Source organism: Eleutherodactylus coqui, chromosome 1 (assembly GCF_035609145.1).
Source record: "Eleutherodactylus coqui strain aEleCoq1 chromosome 1, aEleCoq1.hap1, whole genome shotgun sequence".
Classification (NCBI taxonomy): Eukaryota; Metazoa; Chordata; class Amphibia; order Anura; family Eleutherodactylidae; genus Eleutherodactylus; species Eleutherodactylus coqui.
In genome coordinates, this window is record NC_089837.1 from 138187572 (window position 1) to 138212753 (window position 25182).

Below are 25182 nucleotides of genomic sequence, written 5' to 3' on the forward strand. Positions count from 1 at the left end.
TTGACTATAATGTCCGGTTTCCTCTCATTTGCTCGCCTTTTGGACGGAAGAAAAAGAGTTGTACGCAGAAGTTTTTCTTCCGATATTTTGAGCCAGATCTAAGACGGAATCTCTGAGCGAAGGATCCAACGTAGCTGTTGGCCAATATGGAATTATGAAACGCACTACACACAGCAGATTTTTGTGGTGTTTTTTTCACCTGTCGCTCACATTTCGAGGCTGGGAACCCACAACCGTATTTTGACACATGTAACACGGATGTGCGTCCTGGCCAGATCTGCTGACCAAAACATCATACTATCCTACCATTCTCAAACTTTGGGTCTGGAGACTCGCAGCCAGGCCGGAACGTACGTCCGTATTACGGATGCAAACATACGGCTGAATACGGTCATGTGTTCCCGGCCTAAGGCCTCATGTCCACGGGCGGATCGGATTCTGCATGCGGGAGTTCACAGCTGAACCTGACCCTGCCCATGGCCGAGGACACTGCGGGTGTTATACTTACCCGTCCTGCGGATGCGTGCGGAAGCGACCGCTGGCACATGTGCAGTGGTTTTTTTTAACTCTTGCTTACTTATGGCCTGTCCCCAATTTAATTGCAGACAGGCCGCGGATTGGACGGCCTTCATAGACTTCAATGGAAGCCATCTGTGAGGGAACTGCACTGAAATGAAGCATGCTGGGAATCGTTTTCTGGACCAAATGGTCTGCAGATCAAATCCGCATGCTTTATGTAATTAGCGGGCGCCCATGTTTCCCTGCGGGCGGCTTGATGTGCGGATCTTCCACAAATCGGATCTGTCCGTGGACATCGAGCCTTAGGGAGAGCGGTATTTTTTGGTATTTGCAGCAAGGTGTGGGGTTGACACTGTTTCTGGTGTTTATGCATGGGACATGAAAAAAGACATAAAAATGTAAACCACATTAACAAAACGCCTATAGAAAAGGCTGGCTTTTTAATATAATTTTTGCAGGGTAAGCATAAAAGCGCCCGAGATGTGCAAGAAGGAAGCCATAGAATGCGCTGTGTGAGCACTAATGGCGCTTGCAGACGTGACGAGCACGGCCAGACATTGCGCACACCGCGGGCGGCTGTCTGCTCCCAGCAGCACTCGGCGCCCTCAGCAGAGAGACGTACACACAGCATCACGTGACCAGCGCGTCTGCCCTCTGCTCACCCCCTCGCCCCCGCTCCGCCCCCTCCCAGTGACGTCACCGTTTCCTGCGCCCCTCAGACTGAGCCGACAGACTGCGAGAGGGAGGCGGCTCGTGTGCAGCGGTGACGTCACGCCCCGTAGCCTGGGGAAGGGGGGAGAGGAGGAGGGTGGCTGCCTGACACCGAGCCAGAACGGCAATGGCACCGGAGCAGGAACTGGACTGCCGGAGCTGCCTAGGTAACGTACATAGGTGGTGGGAGGAGGGCACCGCGGGGGGTGTAGACGGGCTGCCCTGTCAGTCACCTGTCCAGTGGCCGCAGTTGTCACTGTAAACGAGGGCAGAAGCAGTGCTGGCTAGATCCAGGCACAGTTGTGCAGAGAGAAGCTACGGCATGTGCCCTGTGCCAGCCAGCAGGAAGCCCCGGGATGCCCCGCGTGATGCCCGCTGGTTGCAGCCTGTGCAGATGCCAGCATTGGGCTTTTAAATCTGCCTGTACATGGCAGGATTACTGATAGTAGCCCAGTAATGAGCCCTGCCAGCAGCCCTCCTCCTAGTCCACCAATCCATGCAGTCGCTTTGGTTCTATCTGAAAAATTGTCTTTTTTTTTTTTTTTTTTTTTTTAATTTTTTTTTTTACTTTTAGTATTTTTTTTTTCCATTTTCTTATTGATCGTTATTGAATATACGCAATTGTCGCTTCTAATTCTTGGCAGAGAGGCACAATAGACGTTCTGGAGACGATCAAGTACCAAATTGGTGACATTGGGCATATAATTATGGTGTGTGGAGCGGAGAGGTTAGGGGTTAAAGGGCCAGCTGTGCCCTCCATGTGGCTAGCGGGGCCAGTGATCGGGATGTTATTGTGCCGCTGCTCACATTTGGAGTTTCCAGCATCAGTCATTGATTCGTCTGCTGGCAGAATTAAATGTCTCTCTGGTACCCGGGGATTCCCTCGCCTATTGTTTTCTGGGTTATTACTGATGCTCTGGCAGGATGATTACTCCTGGTCTGAGGAGAGAATGCTCCGTCTATCACAGTATGTGCGGGGCTGACCGGCGGCGCTGCTGCGTTAGATATCACCATTATTACCCTTCCCCTGCAGATGGACGTCGCCGACTGCTCTTCTGTGTGAGGCTCTTCATTCCCCGGACAGTGGCTTCTATTCTCAGATTATTTTTCCCCCTCCCCGGCATCGGCTCGTGTTATCCAAGCTGCTTCAGCTGTGTGATTTTGGGCCTTTTCACAGGAGGCTTCCCATCGTGGGAGCAGCAAAACCTAAAGAAGGTTTCAGTTTTCCTGCCCATAGAAACGCATTGGAGCTGAAGATCTTTGGTTTCGATCCGTTTCTCAATTTTCCGTCTCCATTCGTTTTTTTTGCACTGGAACAAAAGCGCACACTGTTTTTTTTTTTGTTTTTAAAAAAAAAAAAAAAAAATCTCATTGTAGTCAACGAGCAACCGAAAACCCCCCCAAAAGAATTTCGTTTTAATTCGTTCTTCCTTTTTTGTATCCGGTTTTATTTGTGAGCATGCACAGAAAATAATGGCAGAGAGCGGAGATAAACCAAGCAATCTAAAAAAAATCCTTTTAAAATGCTGAAAAAAGAAATAAACATAAAGCGCACTTTCCCTTTTTTGCAGGATCCTTTTGCTGGAAACGGCATACCTTCCATTCATTTCCGTTTTTTTTTGTACAGATACACTGAAAAAACCGCTAGTGTGAACTTATCTGCATCTTCCTCCTGTAAGGACTCATTAGCATCAGCGTTGGGAAGTTCTGCTTTCCTGCCCATTTCGAGACACCCCCCCCCCCCCCATGCTGAACGGACCCCCGTTGGCTATAATATTGACTTTCGGCCAGCAGTCTAGCACAGGACAAAATAGCGCTGCTTGCTGTGCCATTCCATGCTGTTTTCTAGCAGTGGAGCTTCCCAGCACTGCTGTGAATGAACCCTAAACATGCTCTTTATTTCTTTGTTTTGTTTATTTATTGTAGATATTTATAAATATTTATGTATTTGCTTATTTTGCTAGTTTCCAGCCTTTGATTCTGCTTTTCCTTATCCTGTTAAAACAAACCAGTTCCTTGTATATAGACAAGAGTGGGTTAATAAACCTGGAGGCTGGCATAGCAGTGGGTGATGTCTACCATCAGGCAGGGATGGATGGCACTGGTTCCCAGGGTCCTGCCATCAGCACCGCCAGCTTAGTTCTCATTCTCCTGCTGGACTGCAGTGAACTGTAAGCTGACTGCATAAGAATTATCACATGACAGTCTTCAGGGAGATTTGTTCCTTTTTTCCCCTTCCCACTTATTGGGTCTAACCAAGTCTTTCCATGTGTTTAAGCTCGCCGTCACGTTACTCTGTTTGTCATTAAACGGGTCTTTTATTGTGTGTTTGAAATACAGCTTGCAGCACCTACAGCAATCTGGAGCGCGGCTTGTAGATTAGAGCGAGCGGGGCTTGGCACACCGATTGATATGTCGGAGATAATTTAAAAAGCCAACACAAAGGATAATCAGGATGACCTTCTGCTACGTACCAGAGCATGCTCTCATCTTTACCTACAATTCGGATTCTTGGGTCCAGGGGGACGTTCTATCATGCTGTATAGAAAGATGTCCTGTGTAGCGAATACTGCTTCTGCACATTTTCTGGATTTGACCTTGACAGTGTTAAAGAATACATATTTTCCTTTCTTTTTCTAGATAACACCAAAGTGTAATAAAATACAACACCAGCAGAAGAAGAGGACGACGACTCTTTGTTCTTGGATATGTGTACAAAAATAACTCCTATGAACTGAATCCTCGGTCTGGAAGCTCTTGTTGCCATTAAGTCTCCATTTCCCAAACTGACTTCGCTCTACTTGTTGCAATGTGGATGCAATGTTGTTACATGAAAGTCAACCAGCAGAAGAACATAAAGCCATTTAATTTGCATCGTCTGTACGAAGGCACTTTGTGAAATCTGTTGCATTCAGCACTTGCGTTTGATTAAATATTGGATAGGAAAACTCAGATTATTTTATCCCATTTTTTTTTTTTTTTTGTGAACTTGTTTCTAGAGATGTACATTCACAAATAATGTAGCATTGATGTGCTCTGGAAATAAGACATTTTTGTCTTTTTTTTTTAATAGCCATGTTGGTTTCTAGACTATAAAGTCCCAACGTCTTACCATTTGAGTTTTGGTAGCGGAAGGATTCGCAAAAATGGGAGAAGACGGAAGTCCCCCGTTAAAAAAAATGGCTAAGGAGACTGATGTTAGTGTAGATGTTCCAAGTGTTCTAAACAAAGTAATGGCGATCAAGATGGAGATAGATGACTTTAAAGATGCAACTGCAGAGGAGAATAAAGATGGTGTTACTAAGTCTACCGAGGTCTCGCTTGGTGGTGCATCAGCACTGAATCCTGGACTCAAACATACGTTGGCACAGTTCAATCTAAGTAGTCGGAGTTCTCTAGGTGGTCCTGCTGCTTTCTCCGCTCGATTTTCACAAGAAAACATGTCACCAGCAGTGTTCTTGCCTCTTCCTTCCCCACAAATTCATCCGGGTCCACTTCTCATCCCATCAGATAGTTCCACGGAGCTCACCCAGACAGAACTGGAAGGAGAATCGATTTCTTGCTTTATGGTAGGAGGTGAAAAGAGACTCTGCCTTCCTCAAGTCTTAAACTCTGTTTTGCGAGACTTCTCGCTGCAGCAAATTAATATTGTGTGTGATGAAATGTACATCTACTGCTCACGTTGTACATCAGACCAGCTTCACATATTGAAAGTTTTGGGAATTCTTCCTTTTAATGCCCCCTCTTGTGGACTGATCACTTTGACAGATGCTCAGAGACTATGCAATGCTCTCTTACGGCCACAAACCTACCCACAGAATGGCAGTTTGTTGCCTGCAAAAAACGCTTTGGCTCAGATAAAGGAAACAGGTAGTGCCTTTGAAGTTGAACATGATTGTTTAGGAAAGTGCCAGGGCTGGTTTGCACCTCAACTTTATACCCAGCTTGATGCCCCCTGCATTCAGTGCTCGGAGTGCTACGGGATGTTCTCCACACAGACTTTTGTCATGCACTCTCACCGGTCGCCAGATAAGAGGACCTGCCATTGGGGTTTTGATTCCGCAAAGTGGCATTGTTATCTTCACCTGAATCCAAAGTATCTAAATACTCCAGAAGGCAAAAAGCTGATGGTTCTTTTAGAAGAGATGAAAGAAAAGTTCAGCAAGAAGAACCAACCCAAAAGAATACAACCCAAAGTAAGTCTAGTCTTGTTTTAGCTATACCTGAAAGCTGTAGATAAAGCAGGTTTTGGACCAGGTAGCTGACAATTGTTGCAAGCAACAATTTCTTTTTGTCTTGGAATGTACTTTTATGTTGGTAAGTTTTATTGCATACATTAAATGATACATTTCTTGCTAGTGCTTGTGTCTGCTGATCCATAGAGATCAGTGGATCTTTGAACATGGTTGCTTAGGAATCATTTAGACAAGCTATCAAAGTGCTAACAACCACTTGTCCGTGAGTGAGTGCATTACATGCTCCGCCCCTGATCACATGATAGTGACGTCATTATGAGTCTTAATGCATAAAACACGCAGAGCCTGACAGCAGCTGTGTGCTGACCGGACCTGTGATGATGTCACCATCATGTGATCAGTCACTTGGGCTCTGACCTCCGCCCCGATCACATGATGGTGACGTCATCACAGGTGCTTTGCTTTATTAAAAACCTGCAGAGCCAGTCAGCAGCCATGTGCGGACATGACCTGTGATTATGTCACCATCATGTGATCAGTCACCAGCTCTTAGCTCCGCCCCTGATCGCATGACGGTGACATCACAGATCCTAAACAAGCAGAGGCCGATGAAGAATCCATTTAGCAGAGCTGTTTGTGCGACAAGTGCATCTAGCAGAGTTTGTGTGTGACGCGCATGTAGCAGAGCTCTGTGGGTGTGTGTGACGCGCATGTAGCAGAGCTCTGTGGGTGTGTGTGACACGCATGTAGCAGAGCTCCTGGTGTGACGCGCATGTAGCAGAGCTCTGTGTGTGTGTGTGTGTGTGTGTGTGTGTGTGTGTGTGTGGGACGCGCATGTAGCAGAGCTCTGAGTGTGTGTGTGTGTGTGTGTGACTCGCGCATGGAAGCGATAATGGTGACGTCATCACAGGTCCTAAAACTGCAGCTGTGTGCGTGCTTACAACTCAAATCCCTGGTTATCGTTTGAACGAGCGAGTGACATCACCGCTAGCTCATTTGTTCTCCGCAGCCTGTTTAGACAGACAGATACATTGTTGCCTCATTCAAATGACAATTGATCACAATCCTTCAGTCTGTCACATTCTGTACATGTTAATTAAAGGAACTGTAAGAGTGCTGTTTAACCGAACAATAAGTGAACGAGCCAATGATGATTTTTATGCCTGCGTAACACGAACGACGAGCGCAATGTGAACGATTATCGTTCGTCATTCGGCCGTTGGCTTGCGTGTATCGTTCCCTTTGCTCATTTGTGTGCTAGTTGTTCCTTCTGGAAGCACCTTTAGAAGTAGCTGGCAACCTATGGGTATTTTTTTTAAGGGTCTTTATGGAAATCTGCCAAAGGTGAGAATTTCCTTCATCCTGCCAGTTGGTGTTATCTGTTAACAAGACGCATGTATGATTTGTGTATGCAGCGTTGTTCCTAGTGTGGATTATAAGTCATACCATCAGGCTTTAGAAGAAGCAGCAGAGCTTAGCTTTAAGATTCATGTTCTGAAGATTGCCATGAAATTCCTTCACGCATTGCAAATGGTATCTGAAATCATTTTTTTTTAATACCTAAATATATGAATTCTGAGAAGATGTATTTGAGCTCAGAAATACATTTTATCACTGGATTCCATTTTATGATAGCGGAACGTTTTGTAACTTCGCTTTCCTTAGATGTGTTTAGCTGAGTAGATGCAGATTTCGGCAAGTATCAAGCAGGGTTTACTCTGTTCCAGAGTAGTTGTTCCATGCGGGTCTCTAGGGTCTCATATAAAAACAATATATAGCGCCAATGTATTCTGAAGCACTTTACAAGTCAGAGGGAACATACACAAAATAAGACATTGCATACAGTATTCAACCAATAGACAATGTGACCTATAGGAGTGGGAGTCCTTCACAGAAGAGCTTCAGTCTATGAGCATATAGGGGTGACACACGAGATTCAAGTGCTTGTTCTGTACAATGGTCCAGTCATCTTTTATATAACTAGGGTGGTATACATAAAGCTGTATGAGCCGCTCAGCAGCTGGTATGTGTATATATATGTGTATGAAGTGTATGGGTTGTGGGGATACAGTGGAAAGAAGAGGATCAGGTTTTCAAGGTCGAGTGTTGAAGCAGGGTAGATGGAGAGTTTGGATTGGGGGATATGGTAGGCTTCCCTAAAAAGATGTGTTTTTAGGACACACTTAAAGGGGTATTCCGGGCATAGACTAACATTTTAAAGTCTAATGTACATCATCACAATAGTTATTGTAATAGGTACCGGGTCTAGCTATTTAATTTTCTATATATGTAATGTGACTCTCCGTCTCAAAAATATATCCACTTCCTCTAGTGTCTTGTCTGCGTTTTCTACTTCCTCCCCTGTCCATAGCCTCCAACATCCTGTGAGCAGTGCATGATGGGAGGACAGGGGAGGAAGCACTCTGCTGCATTGCTCGTGTGCTGTTCAGAGTGCCGAAGGGTCCCATCTGTTGGCTTCAGCAGCTTTCTCTGGCACTCGGAGGGAGGTTGGTGCTGGTAAGTTGTAGGGCCTGTAAGCTGGGGGCGGAGCTACCGGGCTGAAGGGTAAACAAGCTCTATGCCTGCTGGGAGTTGTAGGTAACAGTTTGTTTCTCTGTTTACTGTGGAAGTGTTACAGGTAAACACAAGCAGATCAGCGGCTGCACAGGAGGAAGAAGAGGGTCCAGAGCAGCAGATAAAAGGCACAGGCTGCTGCTACTTAGCTGTACCTCCTAGATTTCAGAATTTGCATTTTGTGCCCAAGAAACCTCTTTAAAACTGTGGTCTTTGGGAATTAACCTGATTGCCTGGGGTAGTGCATGCCAGACAACTGGTGCAGCTCTGGAAAAATCTGAGATGGGATTGGAAGGTTCAGATTAAAGAGAAACTCTATTTTAAGTAATTGACAGAGCAGAGGTCATGGGTGGGGTGGTATGTACATGGCAATTTTTCATTATCTGAAAATCTGTAACATGCCCTAAAATCCAGGCTGATGTGGTGTTTTTGAAAATGACATCAACTGTTGTGTTGCATTGTTGATGCGTATTCTTGTAGAAAACCTGAACTGAAAATCTACAGTAAATATTGCACATGTGAATGTTGCCTAAGGCCTTTCTCACACAGGCGTTTGCAGAAATGCTGCGTTTACTGCGGTTTCAGCAGCGCCGGCATGCGCTTAGCCAGCATTTTGGCTGCATTTGTAGCACAGCTGAAAATGCATCCCGCGGAGCTGGGAAAAAAAGCAAAAAACAATAAGGAATACTCACCTTGCAGGTGCCGTCTGGGTCCGGGCCGCTGATCTCTGGTGCTGCTCCAGGCTTCCCCTGCACTGACAGATCATCTATTGCTGGTAGCAAGGTTTGAGAACCCTGCCTGCAACAAGAGATTGCCATGATTAGACGAGCTCTGATTGGCTGAGCCAGTCAATGAATGGCTGTGATTGGTGCATAGAGCCAGCGCCGAGAACCAATCATAGCAATCTCTTGCTGGAGGCAGGGTTCTCAAACCTTGTTAACAGCAATAGATGATCTGTCAGTGCATGGGAATCCTAGAGCAGCGCCAAAGACCAGCGGCCGGGACCCGGACGGCATCTGCTAAGGTGAGTATTGCTTTTTTTTTTCCATCTAGTGTAGCTAGGGCTGATTTTTCACGCTCTCCGAAAATGGGTGTGCAGTTAATGCTACCAAAAATGCAGTACCTAGTTGTGCCATGTTGTTAGCAGCGCTGAAACTGCTGCTCATTCATTTCAATGGGCAATACAGGTCTGAAAACGGCCAAAGGTAGAACATGCAACGCTGTCAAAGCGCAGCGTTGAAGACGCTTGTGTGAGCAGCCCAATTGAAATGAATGGGAGCGTTGTACAGCGTTTTAGTACTTTGCTGAAAAGGCAGCGCTAAACCCTGTACAAAAACATCTGCGAGACGGAGGCCTATGGGCTCGTTCATATCGGCATTGGTGCTTCGGTCTTCCTGCTCCTGAACGGATCCTTGTTGTGATGGTAACAAATTGTGACAAACGGACGGCAATGGTTACAATGTATCCTGTTTGGTTTGAAGTAGCACCGCACGCTGCGTTATTTTGTTCAGGATTTTAACGTAATTCAGCACTGATGAAACCCCCAACGCGGATGTGAGTGCAGCCTTAGAATCCCTCAACCAGAGAGGGTTCGTTAATGATTGTTCAGGTACGGCCAGCGTTCTGTGGACCGTGTCGGATTGGCGTCTTTCCAGAATGCGCCGTTGTGGTGATTTACTGTCTGCTGTTCTGAAATGTAAAGTCATTTCTATCCTGACACCCAACCAATGACTGGATTGTACATTATGCATGTTGTGGGCTGACTTGCAGGAAAACTCTTTCCTTCTCATCTTGGGGTGTGGAGGGGGCTTATTCATTCTGCAGGAGCGCTAAGAACTAGCGCTGACGTCACCCGCTCGTGAGTCGTTCAGCCGACAGTCGTCCCGTGTAAATGAAGCATTAGTTAATGGTCTCCTTAGGATTTGTAATTATGAGCAGGTGCTCTATTGCCAGTGATGGATTATAACTGCAGTTTTTGACACAGTTGTTTATGCCAGTGTTTCCCAACTCCAGTCCTCACGGACCCCAACAGGTCATGTTTTCAGGATATCATATGGTACGAACCCCTGTGGCAATGTCTGAGGCACTGACAATAATTACATCACCTGTGCAATACTGAGGAAATCCTGAAAACATGACCTGTTGGGGGGCTCTGAGGACTGGAGTTGGGAAACACTGGGCTATACAATATTAGAGCATTGATACATTTCTTTTCCTGAGGCCCAATGCACATGGCTGGATTCCGGGGCGGGCGTCCGCCTCCAGATTCTGCAGCAAATACCTGCCATAGCATGCAATGTAAAAGTGGGTTTCCATGCCCACAGGAATGAATTGTGTTTTTTGGTTTTTTTTCCCCTGCTTGTGGGGGGAGAATTGCAGCATGTTGTATTTTAATCTGGATTCCATGCTGTCGGCTTTCATTGAAGTCCGTCCTGCAGCCCTTCCGCAAACATCATTGTGGAAGCCCCGTGTGATCCACATCATTGCCTAGCGACGGCGCTGTCACATTGGTACTGCGTATTTACATCGGCACGACGGGCAGCAAATCCGCAGTACAGAAGCAAACGCATCCGGACTGGTACACGGGGGTCACCGGCCGGGCATCGTGACAAATTCCGCTGCGGGATCCCACTTGCGGAAACCGACCCGGTTGTGTGCATTTGGACTAACAATAGGCACCAAATCATAAAACATTTTTTAAGGGCTCTCACTCAAGAGTATTCTACCACGTATCACATATGTTGGTTTTGCATGTATAATACGCGGTACCAATCTATATTACATTCAGTTGTGCCTCTCACACACAGTGGGTGAAAAAGATCACAGCATGCACCATATGGGCACGTATTATGCAAGCATAGACGCTGAAATAGTGTATGGGGATTGTCGGCATACTGCTGTGGCCCTCACATGGGAGTTGCACATGTGGTGCGCTGTACTAAATCATTCGTCTGAGAGTGGCCTCAACATAAACTACTGTCTAAATCCTGCGGCCACAGAACATCTTTTTTTAAATATTTTTCCATTCACCGTGCAATGGGTGGGCCCTAGATGGATATGTGACCACGGGCAAACCATCCAGAAACATTGGTGATGCCAGCATGTCCACCGTTCATCTGTACATGACCACACAGCCGTCACTGATCCAATTATCGCAAGGCGTTGTAGTCTCCTGGTAAACACGTTGCGGTTGAGGACCATAATACTGCTGCAGGGGGATTTAAACCGTAAGAATATTACACTTTTTGCTAAAAGCATTCCCGTGCTTTGCAGTGCCCTGGTTTATGCTATGGGAGGCACTCCAAATACACCACCTATAGGGCGTATTGTGGGGAAGCGGTAGAGTACCATGAGTAGTTGGCTTATATGCTTAGTTCAGACTGGTCCAGACACGTCTATAGACCCGACTGATGACACAAGTATCTGTCTGGCTTTTGTCTGTGTTACATCATCTGGAAGAGAAGGAGGACATATTCATGCCATGACTCATTGTTAGGACTCGTATACCGGATCATTGTGATATATATGGCATGTACATATGTGTGGTGCGTTGGAGTGGAGGATAGACTATCTAGATGCAGTTGCTGGCAGTGAATACTTTTTCTTGTCCATGAGATGCTTAGAGGAGGGTTCCTCTCTCTGTTGGGTTGGAGCAGGTCCAGTTATATCTGACCGCCTGGCTGTAGACTATGGACTTTTTGATGTGTTTAGGATGGGAAATGTCCCATCTGAGGTAAGTGGGACGATCAATTGGTTTTCAGTATAGGGATGTCTGTATTGAGTTGTTTGAAATTTTTATGGTGGTGTCCAAAAAGTTGATTTCTGTATACCAGTAGCTTAATATCAGAGTCAATGCATTTCACCCCACCATAATGGAATTTTATTAGTTCTTGTTCGGTGTTGGTCCAGATGACTATGATGTCATCAATGTAGCAGAAGTAGGCCAATAGTCTGCTGGAGCAGGAGGCCAGAAAGTCACTCTCCAGTTTTGCCATGAAAAGGTTGGCATATTGCAGTGCCATTTTTGCTCATGGCGGTTCCAGTGAGTTACAGGAATATCTCTTTGCCAAAGGAGAAATAATTATGTTTGGGGTGAAATGCATTGTGCATTTCTTCAGAAGGAGAGATGTGACATCTAGGGTTTAATCACCAGCCTCTAGCTGCCTTTTCCAATATATACAGGGCGATTGTGGCTCATATTGGCAACTCCGGGGTGTCAATGAAGATTATTGGGTCTCAGCCCTGTGTCTTTTTAAAGACCTGTTAGGAGGCCTCCAATTGTGGGTTAATATGACTGAGGTTTGGCTCCACCTGAAACCAAACACCACATCATTAACTATCGTGGTTCTGTGATATTCTCACCACATTAAGCTCCTGATGTTCTCTCCGTATGGCCAGAGAAACGCGTCGAGCATTCTAAATATCTGTGGATTTTAATTTTAAAATCGGGCTATTGAGAGCTCTGTCATTTCAACAGAGTATCCTAATATCATACTTTAGAGCATTTAAAGGTCTTTTTGAGCATCCAATGTATCCACATACTGTTGGAACATCAATCCAATGGTTGTGTAGTATATTCTTCAGTCTGTACTCCTCTGTGAGTCTGCTATACCCGTCCTCGCTATCCCACTGGCGGCCCTTGCCGGACACCGCTAAGGGTGCTACGTGGCTGTGAATCACATCGACAGCCTCTTTAGCATTCATCATCAAGCATTCTTTATATCTGTGGCTTCTTGGTTGTGGATCTTTGGCCACAGTCCTTAACTTCCATTCTGAGGGCATAGTAAAAGTTACTATGAGCCGCATATCTGCTTATCTGTTACAAAAATTGTGTTGCACAGTGTTATTTATCAATTTAGGTTATTTAGGTTATTCTTCTGTAGGGATTTTTCAGTGAAGTATAATTTTAGCGATTTCCCAAGCCTCTCTGCCTGTGAAACATATGTTATTCTATGAAGTACAGTGTAGATAGTATTAGAAAAAATATTTTTATTAAGAAAGTCACCCATATTTAAAATATCACCCTCTATATTGGACACACTCCAAAAAGAATGAGTAGCTGGTGTGTGACGGTGTTAATGCGAATATTGCACCCCAGACCTGTATTTTCCCTCATTAACTTCCACCCAGCCGTTTTTTAAATGCCGTAATGATAAAAGGCCGGCTTAGTGACAAGTACAGTTGACGGGCTTCTAAAGAAAAGCACAGTACCAGCCATTAAACGGTTAATTGTGGGTGACTTCTTGCGGATGAGGTCTTGGTGATAAATACCTGCAGTAACTATGGCAACTGTGCCGATGTCATACATAGCGAAGCCTAAGTCATAGAGAACCCATATAAGAAAACTCCCTGCCGGCAGGACAGACGGCCATATGCAGCGCGGTGCAGTATTGTATCTTGACGCCAACAGGAAGAACTGGTGGAGTCAAGATTGACAGGGGGGTGATGCCCCCCCAGAACTAATTGGTTGCAGACCTGGATGGGCTGCAGGTCCTGGCAGCCCACTAAGCTCATGCTGCAGCTGCAATCCAGGGAGCCCTGCACCTCCGTTTCTTCCCGGCCCCAGCTGGAGGTGCACATTGGGCCTGGTGAAACCCCCTCCCCACCAGGCAGGCAGAAGAAGGCAACCCACAGCAATCCAGGTAGGCCTGCACCTCCCTTCCTTCACGGCCCCCGCTGAAGGCGCGCATTTGCTCAGGTGAAACCCCCTCTCCACCGGCCGCCGAGAAGAAAGCACCCCGCTCTGTTTTACAGCGCACATCGGGAGCTAGGGGTGTGACAGGGGCGTTCCTCCTGTCAAGCCACTAGCTTCCGGGGGCGACAAGATGCAATACGTGGTGTGTGGAGACCTGGGACTTCACCATTTCTAAGGGAGGAGGGGATGTCTGCCTAGCCAGCCAGAACAGCCATAACTGCACAGCCGGATCCTATCTATTATCCCTAGCGATCCATGGGGGGTCGGATGCCGCAGCCAGATCTCCGGCACGGCCGGTACTCGCTGCCTGGAGGGGTCACTTATGGACATTTCCATTAGGCATCACACGGGGCCTCTGCTTGTTTATTAATGACTGTTTACTAATAACTGTCACATGGAGCGTTCTGTTATATCGGGTATTACTGGGAATATGATACAATGTACAATTCTGGTAACATCTGCTGTTCTATATTAGCGTTAACCCTGTAAGCCCGGAGGGAGGGCCGTCCTCCAGCCATGGCTCCGAGGTGCGCCATTCTCAGTGTTGTCTTACAGCTGTTGGTCTGATCTTACATTTCAGACACGGAATAAAAATATAATAATGCAATTTCAAATAAAATTTTGTCAATTTAACACCGAATGAAAATGTCTTGTGTTTGTTTCACAATCTCTGGTTTGGGGGATGTTGTTTGGGACTCGGGATCCATCACATATTACACAATGATGAAGCCAGGCATCAGTGGGTTCATTTAGAATCCCGTGCAAGAACACAGGAGCAGAGATGACGCGCCTCGCTGCACTACTAACACAAGTAAGCACGTCCCAGGAATGAGTTGGGGCTCATGTCCACAAAAGTGTCAGAAAAAAAAAAAACACTGCAGGTCTCCCCACAGCGTTTAACCACTTTTGTAAACATTGGCTCTGCCAACAGAGACTGCATATGGCTGCGAGTGCACTGCGCATGGCCGCGTATCACGCGCTCACGGACATGCGCAATGTGACTGTTTTAATTCCCCGAGGGTTTGCGTCTGAAAATGCTGCCCATACACAATGTGAAAGGTCTGAGGGAGGTCAAGAGGGATGTCCTCTTCCCACTCATTGTTTTTTAAAAACTTCATAAAAATTCATACATTGATTTGAAGGAATGCTGCCATCCAATAGGTGGCGCTGCAGAGAGGTATTGTTCCATCTTCAGTCTTGGAGGCTTTATGGCTTTGTCTCCTGTTTTGTTGTTTTGGTGCACCTCACCACATTCTCTTTCATTGTTGCTACTTATTTTGAACCTCCTATTTAGGGCGCCAACCCACTGGCGTTTTTTTTCACTGCGAAATTCACAGGTTTTTTTTTTCTGCAGGGGGTCTATGGGACTTGTAATGTAAAAATCGCGATCGCGCAAAATTGAGAAAAAAAAACGCGAATTTCGCAGTAAAAAAACGCTAGTGGGTGGGCACCCTTAGGCAGTAGCGTAGAGATAGGGTCTGCACCATATAACGATTAGGGAATAGTTCCAGATTTCAGTATTGGGACTTGGCCCCTTTGGCCTTGCTATATCTATTCTGGCCATTGCTGAGGTCACCTGCCCCACTAGTCTTACCAGAGTAGAGGACTAGACTATCAGGACTATTTGTGGGTTTCCCTATATGGGGAGACCTTGATCCCACAGAAGTAGGCATTTTTCCCACTAAATAGGGCCCGATTCCTTAACTAAGGCAGGAACTAACATTTAAGCATTGGGAATCAATGTATTTTGACTTCTCTGGCTATTAGTCAAGAGGACTTCACACTCAAGCCCTCAGAATTATCACTCACCAGTTAGCACCATAAGTTGGTACATAGGTTCACTTTTGGTTTCTGAAGAGCTGGTTACACAGCTGAAACGCGTCGAGCTGGTGAACCATTCTTTGCTATCAGAGCAGAATATTGAGAGCTAGTGAATTATTTTTTGTGACCAGTGAGTGCTAAGTAGTTGGGAAGGTACTAGTCATGTGTCTCTCATGAGTGAATCTAGCTCACGATTTGACTTGGGGAACTGGTTATATTCGGGACAGCTGTAGACCAGGTGGGGCTTATTTACTTTAGGCTTCCCAGGTATAACGGTCTTGAACAAGCCCTTAGCCTAATATTCCTATCTTACATTATAATACTAGGGGGAAGTCTTTGACCATACCTCATAATTGTATTGTCTCTATTGGACCCCAGATAATCGGTGTTTTATATGTTGTCTTGTTTAAGCCTTCCAATTTTAATTTAGGAGATTATTAAAAGTTAAATTTTTTTTAGGGAATTACGCAGTGATTGTAAAAAAAATGTAGCTCTTTAGCTACAATATGAAATGAATGTCATTTATTAAAATACACCTTGTTTAATTGTTCGCCATCATTTTGACTTTGACAAGTATTGCATTGTATGTCAGACTCCATTCTCTCTGACAGCCACATAATAGGAAGTTCTTGCATAAAGGAGTAAAGCTGATGGAAAACTGGCCATACGATTGAAGACCGCTGAATGCCACTTTTGACTAATATTATCCTACCGCCACTATGTGACACTAGAAAGCCAGCTTTCTCTCCTGGAAGAGAACTAATTTACATATCTAAGCCCCCCTACTCTGCAGTGACAAAGGGGCAAGATCTGTCTGCAGATGGGTCTCCTTACCTTTTGGAAAAGCTAATTGGTCCTGCTAATCTCATGTTCTAAGGCCTGTTAAAGGGTCCTACGAATATTTTATAGGTTAGCTGCTTCCACTAGGTGGCACTAGAGAGTCAGCTTTCGTTCTCATGGGAGTGATCTATCCACATACAGTACGGGAAATAATTCGCCGTTCTGATAGCCTAAATGTTCAAAATAAGGCCGGGGTCATACGAATGTGTTTGCTGATGCACTGCCCGCTAATCGCGAGCACGCAATGATGTGCTGCCAATTCTACACCATCTTGGCATGTATGAGTATGTAATACGGACCAAGATATTGCATGTGGCAATTCTTTTCGTGAGGTTCATGTGAGCAGCATAATTAAAGTTTGCTACTGCGTATTACGTGCGCAAAAACCGTGTGGGTAATACGCAGTGAGCATACAGACATGTGAGCCCCGCTTTATAGTGTAAACTATCCATAGAATAAAAAGCTCATGTAGTTCAAAATATTATTGTTCATTATTTAAAATGATTTGCATAAACCCCTAAAGAACATAATTTTAGCAATCTATGCCCTTTAAAGGACGCTGTGCAACCATCACTGGCTGGAGACGTCCCAGTATAGCGCTACTGAGCGTATAACTTGACTATTGCATTAATACATGAAAGACCTTATTGCAGGCGTAATGTTTGGAATAAGCAATCTCCCGAATAATTTAGAACCCTCGTGGGTTTAATAGCGATTGTGCACTCTATTTTACATCTTTTAGTCATTGCTTGAACGAGCCAGATAAAACCCGGTATGAAGTGTCCAAAAAATATTCATCATTGCTGTATGCTGGAAGAGCCGGCTAAGAGAGACTCCGCGCCCTGTAAGCTTTTACTGTGATTTGCATTGACATTATGTCTCACTTATTACCGTAGGTTAGTTTTTCATCTTTAGTACATAGATGAAGTTGAACCCATTATTTGGCCAAAAAAATACAATTGTTATAATTCTAAAGCAGCACTTCTTTCTCCCCAGGATTCTGTTACTTAGATTGTCTGTAAGTGCAACGCTTCTGCGACGGGGCTTTACAAAATCTCGTTCACGTAGCACATTTTTTTTCTCTTTGGATCAGACGTTATGCTCTGAGCAGATTTTCAAATCTACAACATGTAATATTATGCCGTGGATTTGCAGTGGATTTTCAGAGGATTTCACCAAATCCAATTTGAAGGGTCAAATCTACAGCAGAAAGTTGCATTATATTCCCTGTGATTCATGATGAGACCTTGCAGCAGAAAAGATCTGCACTGCTTGAATATATCCTGAATGAATGGGAACTCTAGAGCATACGGAGTATGGGAGCAGCCTAGGTATTAGTGTAGCATGTCTCCACATTCCAAAAGCACGTTTTGCTCCACTGTAGTGTGTCTCCACATTCTAAAGTCGTGTCCCTCGCATTGCAGGTTGTGTCTCTACTATATATTAATATGAAGATGTTTCACCAAAACAAAAGCAAGTAAGGAAGATGGAACAATACCTCTGCAGCGCCACCTATTGGATGGCAGCATTCCTTCAAATCAATGTCCGACTCTTTAAATGAGTCTATAAAACAATGATTGGGAATAGGAAACTAAGCAGCAAAACCATACACAGACAGCTGCTTCGGGGTGTTTGCCCCTCATCAGTGTGCAGTAGGTTTCTGGCTTAGCTAGTGAGAGGCATTCTGGATGCTCTCCTTCGGGAGAAACTATGCCCACCCTCTTGACCCACTCACCTACTAGGTGTCTCCACACACCTTCTGGGTGCTCTCCTTAAGGAGGGATGAAACAAAACAAAATTGACACTAAAGGCAACAGACAAGCATTTTCAAGAATATCGTTGAATGGCGTCTAGTTTCCGAAAGTATTCAACTAAATGTCTTGGTAGTAAATTTGCTAAGGAGCTGCATAACTTTCACTAAATTTTATGTTGGCGTGACTTCCGTTTGCTTCAATTCTTTTGGTATAAGCGCCAGTTAGGGGACTGATAAAATTTTGTTGATTTTGTTTATTGTACTATGTCTTGAAAATCAGGCCAATTTAGAATATTAACATAAATTGTCCAACTTTATTAACATTTATCCAACCAAATCCGTGATCCGGAAGTAACCTGGCCCTGAACATGACACCAAAGACTTGGTTCATTTTGGTGTAGACCATTGGACATCCTCAATTTTGGTTGCCGATTGATCATTTCCGAACAATGCAAAAATTCCAAGAGCCAGTTATCAAATGGCAGTAATGTTGGCAGGCTAAAGACTCGGCATTCCCTTGCAGCAAATGAACACGATTGTGTATTCTGTTAGGCTACACGCTATGTGGAAATGCATGTACTGTATCCACTTTCTACAAGACATGCTACACGAATCCCAGCAACCTGTATCTCTCAAGGCACTCTGCAGAAGCATGGTCAGCACAATACATGTCGGTATATAAGATTTGTAAAAATTAATTGGTTTCCCATTTGTTTCAATGGGGTTGTTTTGGCGGCAAGCAGGTGTATTTCTGCAGGCCCATCCAAATGACTGGCACAGCGGCAGCAATTTCTGCAACAAATCTGCAGCGATTGTACTCTTTGTAGAGCAGCGCTGAAGACTCTCAGCTTATGTCATAAACTGAGCCTTATTTATGACATGGTATGGACATGCGATAATATGAAGGCTTTGGCCAAAATTGCATTCTGCTGCTGTCATTAGGCTGAAGCTGTTGTCGCCTTCTATAGATGGGCAATAGAGCGAGCGGCACCTATGGAAGGTCACACTGTTTTTGAGTTGACGTGTCACATTATTAGAGGCTTTTTCTTGCGCATATGATATAATTCTGTAACAGTTGATTCCCCTCCCCAACCCCTCATTCACACGGGCGGATCTTCTGCCTGTATTCAGTCTGTATTTTTATCGTATTGAATTAAATCGGTGTATTAAGATGTGCGAGAAAAATGTAATTGTTCCCAGCAAGAGAAACCAAGTAACTTGTAGATATACTTTTTAATGGCTAACAAAAATACATGATGTTATTGCAAGCTTTCGAGCCACTCAGGATACTTCCTCAGGCATAAATTTTTACGAGACTGTTGATGTGCTTAAAAAAAAAAAATCACAGCCAAATTGCCCATTAATGTCTATGGGTGCATAAAAAGATAACAAAGCAGACACCCATTACTATCCGTACTTACTGTGTTTTTTATTTTTTTTAAATTTTTTTTATTTTTTTTTGTACACGCATGAAAAACAGATGATACATGGAAACAAGACGCACATACGCAGCAAAAACCATGTAGCGTACATATACACATTAAAAATTATGCATTTTTTTTCAGACCAAATTTGCATATGCCCGTGGGAATGAGGCCTTAAATTACACACTGCTATGGCATAGACAAAATGATGCATTACCATTATCTTCTGAAGACACCCATCATGTTGTTCGGGCGATTTTCAGTATGCAGTCAGCATAGGTTTAGCTGATACCACGGCACCCGTGGACAGAGCCTGATATTCTTGCTCAGAAGCATTTATACAGAAAATGACTTTATTTTCATTGGTTAATGATTTTAAAGGTCAGTCCTAATATTGATTTATATGCTATTTCATTCAGACGTGTCATACGTTCGATTGGCTGAAGTTCCATAACCACAGGGTTATCCGACTCTGCATCGCCCTTTACACCTCTCACTGTTCATTAGTGCAGTGATTTAACGATTGGTGGGGCAGAATTTATCATGGTAAAGCAATATAGATTTTTATTCTGAAGTCTATGGCTATATTTACCTGCTGTATTTAGTCTGCTGTCCTGTCATGGCTGTATAAGGGAGCGTTCACACAGAAGAAGACTACGGGGGACGTTCACGAAAAGCCACATACCAGAATACTGGCCTACAAAAGTCGTACAAATTAGTGACTTTGCTTCAGTTTGTGCTGTCCCCGCCACTTTTTTTGAAAGTCACCAGGGCTTGTCGGAAGGGTGTGTGGACGCCCCATACCAACAGATTTATGTATAATTTACACCAGAAACTGGCATAAATTATACAAGAAATGAATCCCCGGGTTGGGATAAGGCACGGTGCGCCTGGGGAGTCATACGAAGTCCGGTGCAGAAATTACTGGGCTTAGTAAATTTCCCCCCCATGTTATTCAATGCTTCAAGCTAAACGGAAACGAATGGAGCCACTCTGGTGTCCACATCACAATACAAGTGACTGGCTCCATTTGTTTCTGTCCGGGGGTGCCATCACAGCGCTGTTACCTGCAGCTGTCGCGGAACCCCCCCCCCCCAACGGAATCGCATGGCGTATTAGATAACGCTGTAAGTACTGTATTGTATTTCTCATGAAATAAGTCCTCTTCTCTTTATATGGTGCCACTTCTCTGTTTCTTTGTGTTAGTACCCCACAAACAATGGTAATAAGCCTCAGTTGTCTACTTTTTACTTCTGTTATTCCTCCGGGAAATATGTAAACCGAAAATGTGCCCCATCATTACTAATTTTATTGCAAGCCTTTATTATAAGGGACATGTTGGGAGAGGTGATGGGTCCTCATGAAGGTGACTCTTCACTAGATTTTACCAGCTGAAAGTGGACTAATCCTTTTATCTTTCTTTTCTTAGACTGAACATATACAGACATTGGAATTGCCTTCTTGGTACCCGGTTATTAAGCAGGAAGACGATGGCACCAGCCGAGCACATTTGCTGCATCCTAGGTAAGTAAAGCGGCAGAAATGCAGTCCTAAGCTCTTGCTCACGACCTGAAGGTTGTGTGTTCAATCCCCGCTTGGTTCTGCTAGCCAGCTCAAGGTTGACTCCTCCTTCCGAGGTCGGTAAAATGAGTACTCAGCTTGGTGGTGGAAGTGGGGGTGTAATAAAAAAAATTACCTGCAAGCGCTGCGGAATAAGTTGTTGCTATACAAATAACAAGATTTATTTTAATACCTTCTTATCAGGCACTCCCTTGGTTTGACAGCCCCTGGTGATTTCACCTGAGGGAGTACTGGACCTCCATACTGGAGCTCACTGTCTTAGGAGAGTCTGCTCTTAGGCCACTCTCACACAAATGCGTTTTTACAGCGGTGTTTTGAATGCCACATTGATCGAGGTACAAAGCTGCCATTGATTCAAATAGGGCCTCGCAGACCAGTTTTCAAATGTGCTGTCTGCTCTATTTTGGCGTGACAATGATGGGGGTGCATTAAAAAGCACTGTGAACACCGTAACCTGCATTTAAAGATGGCGGTAAAAATCGCGGCGGTTTGCCAGCGCTGTGTGTGAGAGTGGCCTAAAGCTTGCTATATCTATTGTTCCTTATCATAGAATGTCACTGGTCTTGTATGTATGTATGTATGTATGTTCCACACCCTTTACTACACACAGCTTGGGTTATGGGAATTACAGAAGGTGCTTGCTAAGTGGATGAAGCCGGACTTCATGTCAGACTTAAGAAATATGTCAAATAGCTATATCCAAGAAATATATATTATATATAATTAGCAGAAGTTCTACTTTAAAAATCCTTAATGAAACATGAGGGAATTGCAGTTACTAATGTAAAGTTTTATTGACACCGCTCCCATGACTAGTCAGAAAACTTTTAGGGCTACTTAACACGAATGTATTTTAGTCCATGTGATATTGGTGCCTATAATGGTCTAGACCACAGTAGTCAGTGTGTTCCAATTCATGCAACAGTTTGTTTTACACCATCCATGTGAAAAACAATTGCAGAATGATTGCAGAACATACTAATTTAGTCCACTTTGTCACTTTGTGGACAAGACTTTTTTTTTTTTTTTTAAATCAATTTTTATTGAAATTTTTACAATAAAAGACGAAAGAGAATTTTACAGCGTACCGTACATATGTAGAACTGTAGACAAGGATAAACATATGCATTAACAATCTGCTATATCTAGACATTACCGCGGGGCATGTACAGTATCTTTGGGTTAAGAAAGAGAAAGAGGGGATCATCAGGTCTCAACTGAGGCCAGTATTGTGAGTAATTATTGCAAGGACCTGTTCAAACAGAACATACTGTGGAAGACAAAAGGGGGGAATGGGAAGGGTTAAGAGAGGATAGGTGAGGGGGGGGCGGGAGCGAGGGAGAGTGAGCTCCCGAGAGGGGGGAAGGTTATTTCCAACGTTGGGGCTCTCACCAGCTGCGCCCCCAATGGCGTTCCCGATGTCAGCTTCGTTCTAAGCCAGTAATGGAGGAGGAGGGAGAGGAAGGGTTCAGCGCAAGGACCCTCTGGAGCCAGTAGGGCTAAGGTGGGGGATAGTGAGGCTGTCTCCCTCCTGTGTGTGGGCCAGAGAAATATTCCCTTCTCAGCCCAACTGCTGCATGTCGCCGGCACTGGGAGACCTTCCGACCACGTCGCTCCTAATAGCCCGCCATGGGCTCCAGATTTTTAGAAAATTATCATGGGTCCCCTTAGACCAACTGGAGAGCTCTTCCAAGTTCGCCAAAAGATCCGCTCTGTCCCTCCAGAGAGTCACAGTAGGAGCATCTTGCTGCTTCCACATCAGAGGGATCAGAGCTTTCGCTATATCGATCAAAAGGGCAATCAGTTTGTGTTTACGAGGGTGAAAGACATGGGATGGCCTCCACAGAAGAACCACCTCAGGGGAGAGCGCCAGATTAGGGGAAAGCTTTTTCAGCACCATCTCTATGCCCCTCCAGAAAGAAGTTATAACCGGGCAATCCCACCATATATGCAGAAATGAGCCAGTAGCAGATTCACATCTCCAGCACCTGTCCTGTAAGGCCAGCTTATGGTCAAACAACCATTGCGGAGTCCGGTACCACCTCGCCAGGAGTTTATAGTGAGATTCCTGTGAGGTGACATACGGAGACAGGCCGACCGCATAATTAAGGATGAGCTTGGTTTCATCTCTGGATAGAGATATGCGGAGCTCCCTCTCCCAAGAAATGAGGAAGGCAGGTTTCGATATCAGCAGAGGGGAGATGAAATGTTTGCGAATATTAGCTATTCTCCTAGGGGCTACGGAAGCACCATTGATTGCGGGTTCGAAAGGGATCAGAGGCCTGGTCGATTTGTGTATCCCGAAAAAGTCCTTAAAGACTTTCACTATGTGAGTCGCTACTAGAAAAGGCAAGTTCCGGTTTGGGAGGAGATCTTCCAATAAGGAGGAAGGAGGTTTATGGGAGCGAAAGAGGATGTCCTGAAAGCATTTACCTTCAAGGATCCTCCAAGCACCAGCCGAACATGGGTCTAGGGTTAAACCCATGAATTTATATAGCGCACATAAGGGGGTGCTAGGAGAGGGGCTAGGCGTCAGTCTCCCATGTCTCAAGTGGGCCTCTTAATAGGAGGTTGAATCCACAGCCCCTATGAATTTTCCTGCCGGGAAACCATAGATCTTCTATGAGATCAGGGCCATACGTTCTTCTAGCTAATGTCTGGATAAGAGGATCTCTGCTCGGACGGGAAAGTTCCAACCAATAATTCAATTGATTGGCAAGGTAGAACTCCCGAACACAGGGGAGATCCACTCCTCCCTCACAGCGTCGTCTGACCAGAAGACAGTGGGCCAATCTTGGTCTCTTTACCATCCACAAGTACCTCGAGAAAATTGATCTGAGAGTCTTAAAAAAAGAGGTTGGGATGAAAATAGGAAGGAGTCTGATCTTATATAAGATAATGGGGATGATATACGATTTTAGAATGTTTTTCCTACCTAGCCAGGAAATAAAGGGTAAGTCGTAGGAACTTAGTAAACTTTTAATTTTGGTTATTAGAGGGAGAAAGTTTGCCGTGAAGAGGTCTGCTTTTTTAGTGAAACTTATGCCCAGGAAATCGATGTTTGAGTTAGACCAGGAGAAAGGGGAGTTGCTGCTAAGGACCTTGTATCTGGAGGAAGAGATGGAGATGTTGAGAACTGTAGATTTACTGAAGTTAATTTTAAAATTAGAGAGGACTCCAAATTCCTCTAAGAGTGACGTAAGTCTGGGGAGGCCCTGTTTAGGATTCGTGATGAGAAAGACTGTCGTCCGCATATGCTGCCACAGACAAGGTCTCTCTGCCAATTTTCAGTCCCAGAATCAAGGGGTCCCTCCTTACCTTTTGAAGAAAAGGTTCCAGAGCCAGTATGAAAAGGGTAGGGGATAAGGGGCAGCCCTGGCGTGTACCATTGTTTATGTTAAAGGGGGGGGGGGGGGGAGAGAGTGAATTATTGATTTTAAGTCTGGCATGGGGCATAGCATATAGGGATAGGATTGCAGAGACGAATTTGGGTGGGATGTTAAAATGGAGGAGAACAAGTTCCATGTGGACAAGACTTGCCCAGTGAAGTCAATGGGTACTGAAAAGGGGAAAAAAACCTACATTGACACCGTCTGTGTGCAATTTGTATTTCACAGATCCATTGCTAGAAGATATGGAAAAAAGTAAATTGAAGCTGCTTTTTTTTCTTTCACAACAAACCCCCCCCCCCCCCCCCCCCCAAAAAAAGAAAGAAATGACATATAGGAGTTAAAGCTGGACGCAAAGACTACATCTGTAACAGAATGCGGGACTGTGTTTGAGGCGTATATTCTTTCAATGTCTTGCGGATTGTGTCTAAGTGGGCGGAAAGTGCACTCCTAGGTAATACCGGATAGCTCCGGCATAGTGCTCTTATTTTGGGTCTTTGGGTTCAAGGCTTACTGCCTAATGATGTACAGGCTCTGTAAACGCAATGACTCCCCAGATGGGGAGTAAAACACTTATGCTTGGAGCGCTGCTAGTATCTGAGGCTGTCCACATCGCAGTCTGTTTTAGATTGATTTACCTTCTTTCCTCTTTTGAAAATATAAAAAATGAATGTCTGAC

The 25182-nt window shown here is 44.7% G+C and overlaps 1 protein-coding gene across 1 annotated transcript in view; it reads left to right on the forward strand.

Annotated features, from left to right (window-relative positions):
- The first annotated feature begins 4255 nt into the window (after positions 1 to 4255).
- Positions 4256 to 25182, forward strand: part of SKIL (SKI like proto-oncogene) — a 41870-nt gene continuing 20943 nt past the window's right edge. The window contains exons 1-2 of the mRNA XM_066601031.1: positions 4256 to 5426; positions 20963 to 21057. Coding sequence (XP_066457128.1) covers positions 4377 to 5426; positions 20963 to 21057 — 1145 coding nt within the window. The 5' untranslated portion in view covers positions 4256 to 4376. The remainder of the gene's footprint in view (positions 5427 to 20962; positions 21058 to 25182) is intronic.